The sequence below is a fragment of the Alosa sapidissima genome, chromosome 12 (assembly GCF_018492685.1).
Source record: "Alosa sapidissima isolate fAloSap1 chromosome 12, fAloSap1.pri, whole genome shotgun sequence".
Classification (NCBI taxonomy): Eukaryota; Metazoa; Chordata; class Actinopteri; order Clupeiformes; family Clupeidae; genus Alosa; species Alosa sapidissima.
In genome coordinates, this window is record NC_055968.1 from 1,293,951 (window position 1) to 1,307,360 (window position 13,410).

General features: G+C 39.9%; 1 protein-coding gene across 3 annotated transcripts in view; it reads left to right on the forward strand.

The window, feature by feature from the left end:
• Positions 1 to 13,410, forward strand: part of aspscr1 (ASPSCR1 tether for SLC2A4, UBX domain containing) — a 101,490-nt gene that overhangs the window by 6,057 nt on the left and 82,023 nt on the right. For 2 of the 3 annotated variants that reach the window (XM_042056174.1, XM_042056173.1), the window contains exon 3: positions 1,257 to 1,371. In XM_042056174.1, the coding sequence (XP_041912108.1) occupies positions 1,257 to 1,371 (115 nt within the window). Of the gene's footprint in view, positions 1 to 1,254; positions 1,372 to 3,410; positions 3,509 to 9,012; positions 9,133 to 13,410 lie in introns of those variants that run through there. The other variant, XM_042056175.1, reaches the window with a different exon arrangement.

Below are 13,410 nucleotides of genomic sequence, written 5' to 3' on the forward strand. Positions count from 1 at the left end.
CACAGCGTTTTTGTTGTAAACATAATCAACCTAAGCATGCTTAGAAGATGTGATTGACAGGTGAGCAACAGCACTTAGTCTATCATCGCAAAGCCGATTTGATTGGTCTGCCAGATTTGGGGCGAGCATAGTTGCTCCAGAACAACAGAACAATGCCAGACCGAACTTCCCGACCTCAAATGTTGTGGGCGGGACTAAGTTCGGCTGGCACCCAGGGTAGGTGATATGAAGTAATGAAAATTCAGTTTTCATAAATATCACTTGTTACATGTTTCCACAATACTACTACTACTACTACTGATGATGATGGTTACGATGATGATGATGATGATGATGGTTACGATGATGTTGCATTATAACCAAAAGGCCCTGCTGAAAAAGAAAACCAGTTGCAGAAGAAAACGGCTTATGCTGGTAGCTGGTTTTAGTTGGTCTAAGATGGGTTTTAGATGGTCTTAGATTGTCTCATACCAGCTCTTGCTGGTCTTTGATGGTTTAGCAGTTTGGACCAGCAAAACCAGCTAGGTTGAACCAGCAAAACCAGCTAGAATGACAATCATACACTGGTCAAACCAGCAAAACCATCCAAAAACATACCTTAACCAGCTTGACCATCACAAGTTGGTCAAGCTGTTTTTTTTTTTTTTCAGAAGGGAGAGTGGGCTATATATGAGTAACAATATCGAACAACAATAGTCATAGAGTGAGCTAATCTAGAGCGTGCTCAATAGAATAATAACCTGCGTATTTTCGCATGCGTCAATATCCCCCTCGCGCAAGTTTAATTGTGAAACTCACAAGCACACAAAAAAGAACTGCATAATGACAAGCTGGGAAGCATCCTTTAAGTATAAGTAAATAAGTATATATACTCTTTTGATCCCGTGAGGGAAATTCTCTGCATTTATCCCAATCCGTGAATTAGTGAAACACACTCAGCACACAGTGAACACAGTGAGGTGAAGCTTACACTAATCCCGGCGCAGTGAGCTGCCTGCTACAACAGCGGCGCTCGGGGATTAGTGAGGGGTTATGTGCCTTGCAGACTGTGAAGACTGTGCATATGTTTGTCTCTTTGTGTGTGTATAACACATCTGTGATAATAGTTCACTTGAAAATACGCATGCTATTCTATGCATTCCATATCACTGTTGTGCTGTGATTTGGATTCTGATAATTTCTTTGCAGGTCTAACATAGAGCACTGTACCATTTCTTGTATTGAGGCGGCCTGTTTTCTCACATTATTTTGTCCAGGTTTCAAAGGAACTTGCTGGATCTATCTCTGCAATGGCGCTTTGCCAGTCTACCAAATAATGCCAAGCTGGAAGTAGTGCCAAGTAATAGGCGCCAGACAGTAACAGATAACACGGTGAGTGAAGAGTGTAATTGTGCAAATGTTGAACCTTTTGGTGCTTGTCCATTCTAATGTTGTTGAAATGTTTATGATTGCCTAAACTTATAATTTGTCAACTGTTAGAGCTCATTTCTCAAAACATCCTCATAGAGCTGATGTAGACTGTAACTCTGATTGGTTTAAGGGTTTATCTTGCATTTCTCTTAGATAATTGAAGTTATGTCATTACTTTTTTTTAATCAATTTTCACTTGATGTGGAAGACTGGAAACAATCTGCACTTTGTTGACCTTTCATCAACAAGAAATCCCAATTGTATAAACTGAGGTAAAACAAAAAAAAAAAGTAGATTCTACTCATGAATTGTTCAGTTAAAGTAAGTGATTGTAAACCAATAGACTTGTTGTCACGTTCCAAAAAGATCACCTTACACTGTAAAATTCTGCACTGTAGAATATGCAATATATGGGGCCAGGGTTATATCCAGGAAAACCAAACACCCTGCACATAGAACACTAAAGGCCTACCGCAGTTAGTCGACATAATTGACACTGATAACTCGTCGTCAACATTTTTAATCAACACAGCATTTTATCAATCCCTTGAGAATTTTGCAATCGGAACAATCCCGCAAATTCATCTCCAGTACCCTTGCGACAACCATTGCAACCACTTACATAATGTCAAAATAGAAACCACCATTGCAACCAACATGATTTACTTAGCAACCACCATATGTACCCAAGCAACCATCACAATTACCTTAGTAATATTATAAACCTCTTTCCATTCAACTTTCTCTCCATCTTGTCTCCATGTAATGTTAGCAAGTTCTTGGTCTTACTCTAAAACAGGGATGGGCGACTGGCGGGCCGCATGCGGCCCTCCTCCTCACTCAGTGCGGCCCGCGGATCAATTTTGAAATGTCATTAAAATGTTCATTTCACATGGTTTTTACCACATCTGAACATCCTTATTGTAATGCTACGGTCCACCGATAGGGGCGCTTCCTATATAAATAATCCAGCGGAGTCGAGCTTCCTTCACTACAGCCAGCGAGCGGGGAAGAGATACAGAGCTGCTTATAAAGAATTGTAGCCTACTTTTTTAGACAAGGTGAGAAACAGCTGATCTTATCATTGAATTCAAAGTCAACGTATGTGTTTTGATAGGCTATGCTTAGAAACGAAATCAGCTGTGAAAGATTTCAACTTAAGTCACCTACAACACCATGCACTAAGATAATTAAAAGTAGGCTACATCGGAGCTGCTAGAGCTGCTGTCGTAGCCGACCGAGTCAAGCAGGGTTCCCACGGGTCATGGAATTTCAAGAATACCATCAGCATTTTAATAAAGTCTATTCCAGACATGGAACGTCAGGGAATTATATATTTGCCCGGCAAAGTCATGGAATATCGGGGAATTTTGTTGTAGGAGTTTAAAATTCACTTGCCTGCATACTGTATGCAGCATTGGTGTTTGAGTTATTAGCGTTTTCCATTACTACTTGCTTGAGTGGTTGTAGTTAGCCCTACCTGTTTTTTCAATACCCATTTTTTAATTTCCCGATTGGTCATGGAAATTCAGGATTTTTGTCAGGGAAAAGCCATGGAATTTTACATGTGGGAACCCTGGTAAAGATACACTAACAACAGAGCCTTACAAGAGTTATTATTACCCATTACAGTGGAAAAAAGGTTTATTGTGAACGTGTAATATGTTTTAGTTTATTTCAAGTTCATTGGTGAATAGAAGCAATATTAAATATGCATTTGAGTATAGAACATACAGAGACAGGCTGCTGTATATATTTACTGATTCCTGATATCCCAGTGGTGGACGTGCGCGGTCACATCTGGCCCTCTGACAGCGACAAGAACATTTTGTGGCCCTCTCTATCATCAAAGTTGCCCATCCCTGCTCTAAAATGTTCAGATGTATTTTATTTATATATATATATATATATAGTTTATTTCCACTACCAGTTTGGATATTGTTTCTGTATGCATTTGCAAGCTATGTACTTAATTAGGTAAAGTTTGTTGCACTGGTCAGGTGATGGACTGCGGCAGAGCATGAGAACATCAACAAGGAAGAGGACTAATTTTAGAGTTAATTGCATGTTATTTATCTACACTGGTGAATTGACTGAGGTAAGAATACTTTAAGTTGGCAATGATAATTGTTTTCTTGGATAGTATTTGTGAGAGACAAATTTAGTGTGAACATAAATGACACTGAGGAATGTGCTTCTTACATCCCATGTCTGAAATCAAATTGAAATAAAGTGCCTTGCATTAGTTTTGTCAGTTCTCTTTTAGTCAAGTTCACTTAACGTTAACCAACGGCAAGTCCTCTCATCCCCACATGACATCATCGATCTGAAACAATCTCCAATCACCTGCCTTAGAGAATTAGAGAAATTGTTGTGGGCACACAAACATCTGCTGTCACTACATGCAATACATTTGCCTTGTGTTCAGAAGAACAAGTATGCTGAGGGAGGGGCCCCCCTCCATAGTCGAAACCACACAGAGGGCTAGAGCCCCGGCCACACAGGCACTCTGAAATAGTGTATTTGGACTGGTGCGCTGAAAACGATTGTGACTCACCAATGTGTTTCATCAATCAGCTCAACCTTAGGTCCCTCAATCCCAACCTGGTGTCTCTTGACCTTCCCTCCTCTCTATCCAGCTCCAGTGAGGAAGCAGTTTTTGAACGATCTTGCCCTTCTCAACACAGGACAGTCTCTTTTAAATGCTCCACCCCCTGGTCCACAGAGAAACTGTGCTCTCTAAAGACTGCTGACTGGCGCTTGTCACTGAAATCTGCCCACTCTAATTGCTACTCTACAATCATTGATGACCATAGAAACAACTCCAAAGTACTTTTTTCTACACTCAGATCTTTACTGAGTCCAGTCACCTGCCTGCTTAGCCATATCCCCCCTGATAACTTCATGAACGACCGGCCTCTTCCACACACAAAGCCTGACTGTGTTCAGAGCATTGAGCCAGGTGCCAGCTGTCTCTTGAATCGCCACTTGAATTTTGGACACCTGAGCATGTTAATCCTGCTCGACACAGTCCACCACACCATCCATCTGCAATGACTAAAAAGCTTTGCTGGACTCACTGGCTCTGCCCTTACATCGTTCAAGTGCTATATCACCTACTGCCTACAGTTTACCACCATTACCATCCAATCCCTTCCATCCACTGTCCTCAATGGTGTCCCTCAAGGGTCAGTCCTTGGCCCTCTCCTATTTTCCATTTACATGCTCCCCCTTGGCCATATCATCCAATCCTATGGCCTCCGTTTTGATACTCTGATCTACATCTGCACAAAATCAGACACTTCCGCAGCACTGAAACCCCTTAAAAGCTGGATGCACAGTAGCCTTCTAAAACTCAACTCCGACAAAACTGAGATCATCGTCATTTGTTCAAAGTGTCCTACCAGAAACCTCAAGAACTTCTGCCTCACCACTGATGACACGAGTCACAGCGTCCCATGTCAAAAGCCTAGGTGTTCTCTTAGACTCCACCTCTCATTTGAGTCTCACATCAACAAAACCTGGCAATCATCCTTCTTCCATGTCAAAAACATAGCATGGATCCACCCACTCCTCTCCCACTCGATGAGGGCGTAATACACGTCCCGCCGGGACTACAGCAATGCCCACTTCAGTGATCTCCCTCACACCTGCTCAAAAGACTACAACATAGCAAGATTTGGCCTCTTTATTGCTCAACTCCACCCCTTCCTGCAATCACATTACCCCAGTGTTACAAGACCTGGGGTAATGTGAAGCCAGGAGGCTCCCTGTCCTGCAGAGGATGGACTTCAAAGTCCTTCTTGAAGGCCCTACATTGCTCTGTCTCCGCTTACTTGGCTGAACTCCTTCAACCATACCGTCCTACACGCTCTCTTCATTCTTCTCATCTGGCCTCCTCACTATCCCCAAACTGGTCTCCATTCCATGGGTGATGGAGCTTTTTCCTATATAGGCTATATTCATTATTTTTAGTTGAGTTGAAAATAAGGAACTTTTCATATTGAGAAATATTGCATGTGCAAAATGTGCATGTGCAAAATGTTGTGTAGGCCTACATCACATTTCAATGAAATGCTAACAGAAATAGCCTAGTCCATTAACTATGTTCAGTTCATTTCTAACAGTGTAGGAGAGTGTAAACAATGTTTAGCTCGTAGATTATAGTTTAAACTTGAAGTACTTCGGTGATATTTTAATTCTATGACGACTGAGCGGACACCAGTGCTGACATGAGTGCACTGTCTCTTGCCACGCACATTATCGCCGACGTTTTTAACTGGCAAACACTGGATGAACAATGGATTTTATAGAGCTGCGCCGACAAAATAGAACTGAATCGTAATTTATAAAGCAGCGGCGGCAAAGTGCGGTGCTGGTGTGTGGAGCTGTATTGAGAACAACGGAGTCTAATGTAATTGAATGTCGAAAGTGGAGTCTGCCGCACTCATTTCGGCGCCGGTATCCACAGCGCTTTAAAGCACCATTCAGCCGGCTGAGAGTTCAGACCTGCGTTGGTGTTTTATTATCTCCATGACTACAGGAGGAGGAGGGCTAGGCAGGAAGCTCCGCTGTAGAACCTTTGCCGGGAAGCGTCTGTGGCAGTTTGAGGACATTAGAAATGGTGCGTCAAAGGGTGAAAATAGTAGCAGCCAAAGAGGATGGTTGAAATATTTGGTGGCATGCGATTTAAAAAAAAATAACGCATTATTCTTGGTCCTCGATCGCAGCGTGATTAACGCGTTAACGCTGAAAGCCCTAATTTTGAGTGATGGCAGTATGATGCTTTGGGCAATTTTCTGCTCGGAAACCTTGGGTCCTGCCATTCATGTGGATGTTCCTTTGACACGTACCACCTATCTAAGCATTGTTACATACCATGTGCACCCTTTCATGGAAACAGTATCCCTTGATTAGCCTGGCGGGCCATCCCATATCATTGAAATGTGTAGTCTGGAATCGAACCATTCACCTCGCTTAATCCAATGGGCGGGCAGAGAATTGTCTTTCAAACTGCCTAGGCATGCAATAGGCCAGGGCTACGACCATATCCGTATCCGGTCAGCAAAACGGCAAATACATCCTTCTTCGAAAGGAATGACTTAAGTGCATTGTGTTGCTCAACTTTCAAAGAAAAGCACAAGTCCAACGCCAACGCCGATTCAAACAACCGCTCTTCGTTCGCCATAGCCACCTTCCTTGTTGTTCACCGTCGCAGGACTGTTGTTATCCTGTTAAGCCCGCCTTAAGACTCTCTAACAAAATAGAGCGCTGTGATTGGATGACGTCCACGCCGTCAGCCAATAGAAATACCTATGGTTTGATACTAGACGTACAGGCTGAGCAAATTAATTTGCCACCGCTAGGGTGTGTCTATAGATTTCTAGGCTATCCCTTGATGGCAATGGCCTCTTGCAGCAGGATAATGTGCCCTACCACAAAGCAAGTGGAATGGTTTGAGGATCACAACCAGTTCAAGGTGACAACTTGGGCTCCAAATTCTCAAAGTTCTCAATCCAATCCAGCATCTGTTGGATGCTGGACCAGGGGTCTCAAACCTTTTTTCCTCCGAGAGCTACTTTGACAAAATGGACATGGCCGATAGCGCTTATGTTAGTAGAAGCATGCCACCCAAAACCGCTGAATGACATATGTATGTTTTTAAAGGTTCCTTTCAACTCATTTGCCTTCTCTTTTTGTAGACTGTGAATTTGATTTCATAGGAATTTTAATATGTTTCCCAAGTGACTGGGTTATCAGATTTATGAACATCTTCCTCAAACCTTTTGGAGAGCTACTTAGAATCAGGTCGGGAGCTACTGATAGCTCGCAGGCTACCTGCTGCTAATGTCTTGGTGCCAGATACCACCGCACACCTAGAGGTCTAGTGGAGCCTCGACGGGTCAGGGCTGTTTTGGAGGCAAAAGGGGGACCTACATAATAATAATAATAATAATAATAATAAGCTTTATGGCACCTTTCATACACAGGATGCAGCTCAAAGTGCTTTACATTTGGAGCATGTAACACAATAATAGTCAGTCAGTCATTATCAATCACTTTCACTTTTCTTCATTGCTGTGGCCGTTTATGATCCAATCAGTCAGGTTGTCATAATGTTATGGCTGATCGGTGTGTTGCATTGACACATGTCTGCATTCCCACACTGCTTCTTTTGTGTGCTTGCCAAATCAAATTTAATTTTTACTCTTTACATTTTATCTTATTTATTTATTTGAATTTTATTTATTTATTTTTCTCTTTTTATCCTATCTTTTTATCTTCATCAAACAAAGGCTCTTCCACTGGCTGGTTGAGGCCATTACTCAAGTGTGCGAAGCCTCAGGTGTGATATAGTGTAAGCCACACAAAAAGTTCCCTAAGACGGGTGATTGGTTTCGATGACTTCATGCTGGGATGACTTCCCATTGGTTAACGTCTCATGTTCTCCTTCAGAGAACCAAGGCTATATTCATAACCATATGTTTTTCACTACTAATATTGATATCAACAAGCTAGCATAATGTTATTAAGGCAGTAGCATAAGTAGGAAGGGCAGTAGCGAAGTCTAACAAATTTGTGCGATGTGTATCTTTCCCATTTGTAACTTGAAATGGAGTGTGGTTATTTTTTACGCCTCAGGGCTAGATGTATAAAGAAAGCGCTAATATCGTATGCACACCACAAGCGCAGTTAAATGGAGTTAACTGATGGTGACATTCAAAAGAATAAAAAGTTTAGTGATCATGCATGATAATAAGGTGGCAACAAGCAGCGACATACAGAGTAGCCTAGTAGGTCTACTTTACTTAAAAAAAAATAAAAAAGTACTCAAACTATTTACTGCATGTAGACTATTACCGCTAGCAGATTGGGAAGTGGATGACATGAAAGTGAAAATACAACATTAGAAAGGCGAACACAAGTTAAGGCTTTTGACACAGTACAATGAAGGAAATCTAATTCTCTGATATTGATTTTGTTGTCTTTGAAAGTTTCTGTAATTGACGCATTCAACCACAATCTGGATTACACCTGTTTTTAAAAGGCAGAAGTTTTTCAGTGCAAAAAACAGTGTGTGCTGTTTTCATACATATTGCAGAATACCTAATCAATCACTATCAACACTTCTCCCATATGTTTGCGTGAAACTCCCACTTTTACCTCACCCTCCCATAAATGCATATGCATCAGTAAGAAAAGTGCAGATAGCCATTCCGCACTCCAGTGGCACGCAAAATGTGCTTTTGATCCATGTGCGATCAGTTTTGTACATAAACCGTCAGAAACGGGTGGTAATTTGGTGGCAATTTTTAGTACATCTAGGCCTCAGTGTTTAGTTTTGGAAAACCTTTTCTGAAATGGCCTCATTGCCTTTTGTGAAGTAGTTGGTTCACTATGTAGTTACACTTGTAAATCTCTTAGTTGAATGACTATTTTGCTAAACTCCGTGTATAAGTGGCCACTAAGACCCGAACTACTGATCTACTTGATGCAGTATTTTAAATTTACAGTGGGTCGTAGGCGGATTTGTGCATCTTGTGCATATTGTTTCAGTGTGGCCTGAAATATTTTTTTGTTTATCTTTCTCCTTGATGCCAGTCAGGCATTCAAATTCTCCCTTCAATATGGCTAATGATGCAGTAGACCAGACAGAGAGGAAGAACACCTTATGGACCTGCTGAGTGACCCGGAGGGTGAGATTGCCCGCTGATGGCAAAGGTAAGAAAATTCCATGACTTCCTGGTCTGAATCGTCAAATCAGCGGGCGAGTTCGATCAGCGCTGCGCAGATCTGGCTAGACGTAAGGTATGTTTGTATTGAAAGATTCAGCGCTGCGCAGATCTGGCTAGACGTAAGGTATGTTTGTATTCAGCCAGATCTGCTAGCGCTGCAAGGTCGAGCACACCCGCTGATTTGACGATACCGGACCAGGAAGCCATGGAATTTTCTTCCTACAGATACAGGTCTTGTTATAACCTTTCTGTACACTTTCAAAGTTTACAATACTTTGATTTGTCTAATACTCAGTCAAAAGTCGTTAACTACCGTTAATAGACCCCAAGTTGTTTTTACTCTGTAGTTACAGTTGAATTCAATATGAGTTTGACTTATTTTAAGGAGGCTTATCAAGACAAATTTACTTAACGCACTGGCAGCCAAATTTGCTTGTTTTCATGATGAGATGTCTAAGAGTAAGTCAAATGATTTTAAGAGAAAGCACCTGGTAATACTGTCTGTTTATACTGAATACTGATTATTTGATCTTGATATGAGATTAATAACACTTGGTTAGTTTGTATTAGATTTTTTATTTATATGCTACACTGCAAAAAATGAATTCTAACCAAGTGTTATTAATCTTATAATAAGATCAAAAAATCTATTTGGTATTTGTTTTTAGTATGAAACGACTTACCTAGTGCCCTCTCGAAGGATCATTTTGACTTAATTTAGGAAGACTTTGACTTATTTTAAGGAGTCTTATCAAGACAAATTTACTTAACGCACTGGCAGACAAATTTGCTTGTTTTTAGGACAAATTTGCTTAAAGGAGAATTCCGGTGTGATATTGACCTAAAGTGTATTGAAACATGATACCGAGTGTGAACTTATGTCTCATAGCCCATCTCGACTTGTCCCCTGCACTCCAAAATCTGGCGCTAGTTAGCCGATGCTACCAACAACTTTTTCAGTAGTGGTGCTTCGGCATCGGGCTAGCCATGCAAATAAATCACTGTTTTACACCCATTTACGAGGCTCAATGTATCTCCACACTTCATTGGTAGACTTCCTAGGGCCCTGATCAGATTCCAAAAATAATTCAGTGGAAATGCATGGATTCCAGTTTCTTCCAGTAGCAGCAACTGGAATCCATGCATTTCCACTGAATTATTTTTGGAATCTGATCCCTTATCATACCTGTTCATTCTTACTCGTTGCTCGACTTATCGTGACTAAATTCAAGATGGCTGCAAACGCTAAACTTCGTGAAGATACTGTCTGTATAAATCGTCCTGTAAGCAAACTACCAGTGCTTTTTCAAAGTTCTCAATGTCTCGTTTTAAATGTCAGGGCCCTCGGAAGTCTACCAATGAAGTGTGGAGATACATTGAGCCTCGTAAATGGGTGTAAAACAGTGATTTATTTGCATGGCTAGCCCGATGCCGAAGCACCACTATTGAAAAAGATGTTGGTAGCATCGGCTAACTAGCGCCAGATTTTGGAGTGCAGGGGACAAGCCGAGATGGGCTATGAGACATACGTTCACACTCGGTATCATGTTTCGATACACTTTAGGTCAATATCACACCGGAATTCTCCTTTAACGCACTGGCAGAAATATTTGCTTATTTTCAGGATGAGATGTCTTAAAATAAGTCAAACTTTTCTTAAATTAAGTCAAATGATTTCATGAGAAAGCGCTAGCTAAGTCTCTTTATACTGAAAACAATACAAACCAGTTATTTTTATCTTGATATAAGACTAATAATCTTGGATAGATTTTATTAGATAAGCAGTTTTGGTAACACTTTATTTTAATGTGTCGCTGTTACAGTGTACCTACCTAATTAGGTACAGTGGTACAACCTGTGTAACAACATGTACTGTCATTGTACTTGCATTATGTATTTGTGGGTACCTACATATAGTTGTTTTTCTGATAGTTTTCATCAGAGGCAAAGAGCTGACCTGAGACCTGCTGGATGGGGTAAATCTGGTCATGATAGATTTGATATACAAAGCATTCTTAGCTCCAGTCAAGGCCTCATCGTCTTCAGTACATGTAACAGCTGTGCTGCTATAACCTTGTTACTCTTTGATACAGTTGAATAAACCTATTAAGTGTACCAGTTAATTACTTACATGTACATATGACATGTATTTTATGTCTTCGATGTCTTGGAACAGGTCTACTAATTCACTACATAGTACATATATCAACTGTGTTGGTACACACTTATTGCTCTTTGATACAGTGGCATAAACCCATTAAAATGAAGTGTACCAGTTAAGTACTTACTATTACATGTATGTTGTGTCATTGGTGTCTTGGAACAGGTCTGCCATTACCCTACATACTGTAGTACATGTATCAACTGTGTTGGTACACATTTATTACTCTTTTGATACAGTGGAATAAACCCATTAATATAAAGTGTACCAGTTAAGTACTTACATCTACATATATACATCCTGTCAATGATGTTATGCATCCTGTAATTGATGTGTTGAAACGTGTCTGCTGTTACACCACACAGTACATGTGAATTAGTAGACCTGTTCCAAGACAAGACCTGTTCCAGTTTATTCCACTGTATCAAAGAGTAACAAGGTTGTAGCAGCACAGCTGTTACATGTACACTGAAGACAATGAGGCCTTGACTCGAGCTAAGCATGCTTTGTATATCAAATTTATCATGACCCGATTTACCCCATCCAGCAGGTCTCAGGTCAGCTCTTTGCCTCTGATGAAAATTTAGGCAAATTGGCAAAGTTTTGTAAAAGCCCTCAGTATTACAATGTAACAACTATATGTAGGTACCCACAAATACATTATGCAAGTACAATGATGGTACCTGATAGTACATGTTGTTACACAGGTTGTACCACTGTACCTAATTAGGTAAGTACACTGTAACAGCGACACATTAAAATAGTGTTACCGCAGTTTTTTGCAGTGTATTGTGTAACTGTAAGAAGCTGCATATTTAACTGATTGTTAAGCTAAGCAATGTTAGGAATATTCTTTTATGTTTTATAGATTTTTATGGTTACAGAAACTCCATTCACACATACAGTCAAGAAACAATTTAATAAAGTTCACCCTTAAATCCAGCCTCTAGTGAAGATGGACGGTGTCACCCGAATCTTCTTTTTACTCTCACACACACCACCGAACTGTTGCTGTACAACTATTTTTGAGAGTTTGTCCTAAAACCGGTAGTTTGAACATAGTTTCATTCTTAAGAGTCTTTGTGAATATGGACCATGAACACAGTTAATGTAGAATGATGTTACATTCATAATATATTTTTATGTGCCTGTTTTGCATATACTGATTTATATAAAAGGTCCATAGTAATAACCTATAAATTGTATCTGTTGAATAAAACACATTTTGTGTCTTTCTGATTTTTAAAAAGATACATCTATATTTCAACTAATTCTTCTAAACAATGTGTAATTATATATGTCCATCATGTGCTTAATAAATGGTGTATTTCTACAGACCAAGAAATCTGTGGCACTGTTTCTGTATTATCTGTCTCAAGGTTTTTTTGTGCAATCTTTGGTCAAAGATTTGTTGGACACTGGACCACTGGCACACATGGAACTTGGTGTGTAAGGAATAGAAGGTTTTTTGTCACAGGGGTTTCATGTAATGTATCTCTAACTATTATTACTGTCTATCGATTAATCAGTCGTCTATTATTGTTTTTCCTCCAATTCAAATTCATCATATGGCATAGCTTAGCTTGCATTAATCACTTTATAGTAAGACCAGCTTGTAATACAGGAACAACCATAAAATTAAATTCTTCAATTAATCTCTCGGGTCTTTATGGCTTCAGTAATGAGTGTAGTCCTGTTTAGCAGCTATAAGGACAAATACTTTGAAAAGAATAAAGGACATTTTTTGAACATTTATGAACAGTGGTTGAAGTGGTTTGGAGTAGGATACAAAACATAACAGTAGTAGTACTAAATAATATGGAAGACAAATATAAAAAAATAATAAAGAACACTGATAAAATAAAAAAAAATGATGTGTCGTGAAATATCGAAAATACTCTGTCTCTGTCGTTGATTAATGTTGATGCATTGTGGCAACCGTACAATTGATAAATATTTATATTCCAAGAGGCACTTTCGCTACAATTTTGAACATTTGCTTACTTCATTCACAAAATAAAAAAAGCTGTCTACAACCTATCAAAATTCAGCCACCCAGATGTGCTTGTGCTGATATCGTGATTTTAAGTCTTAATTTAATGT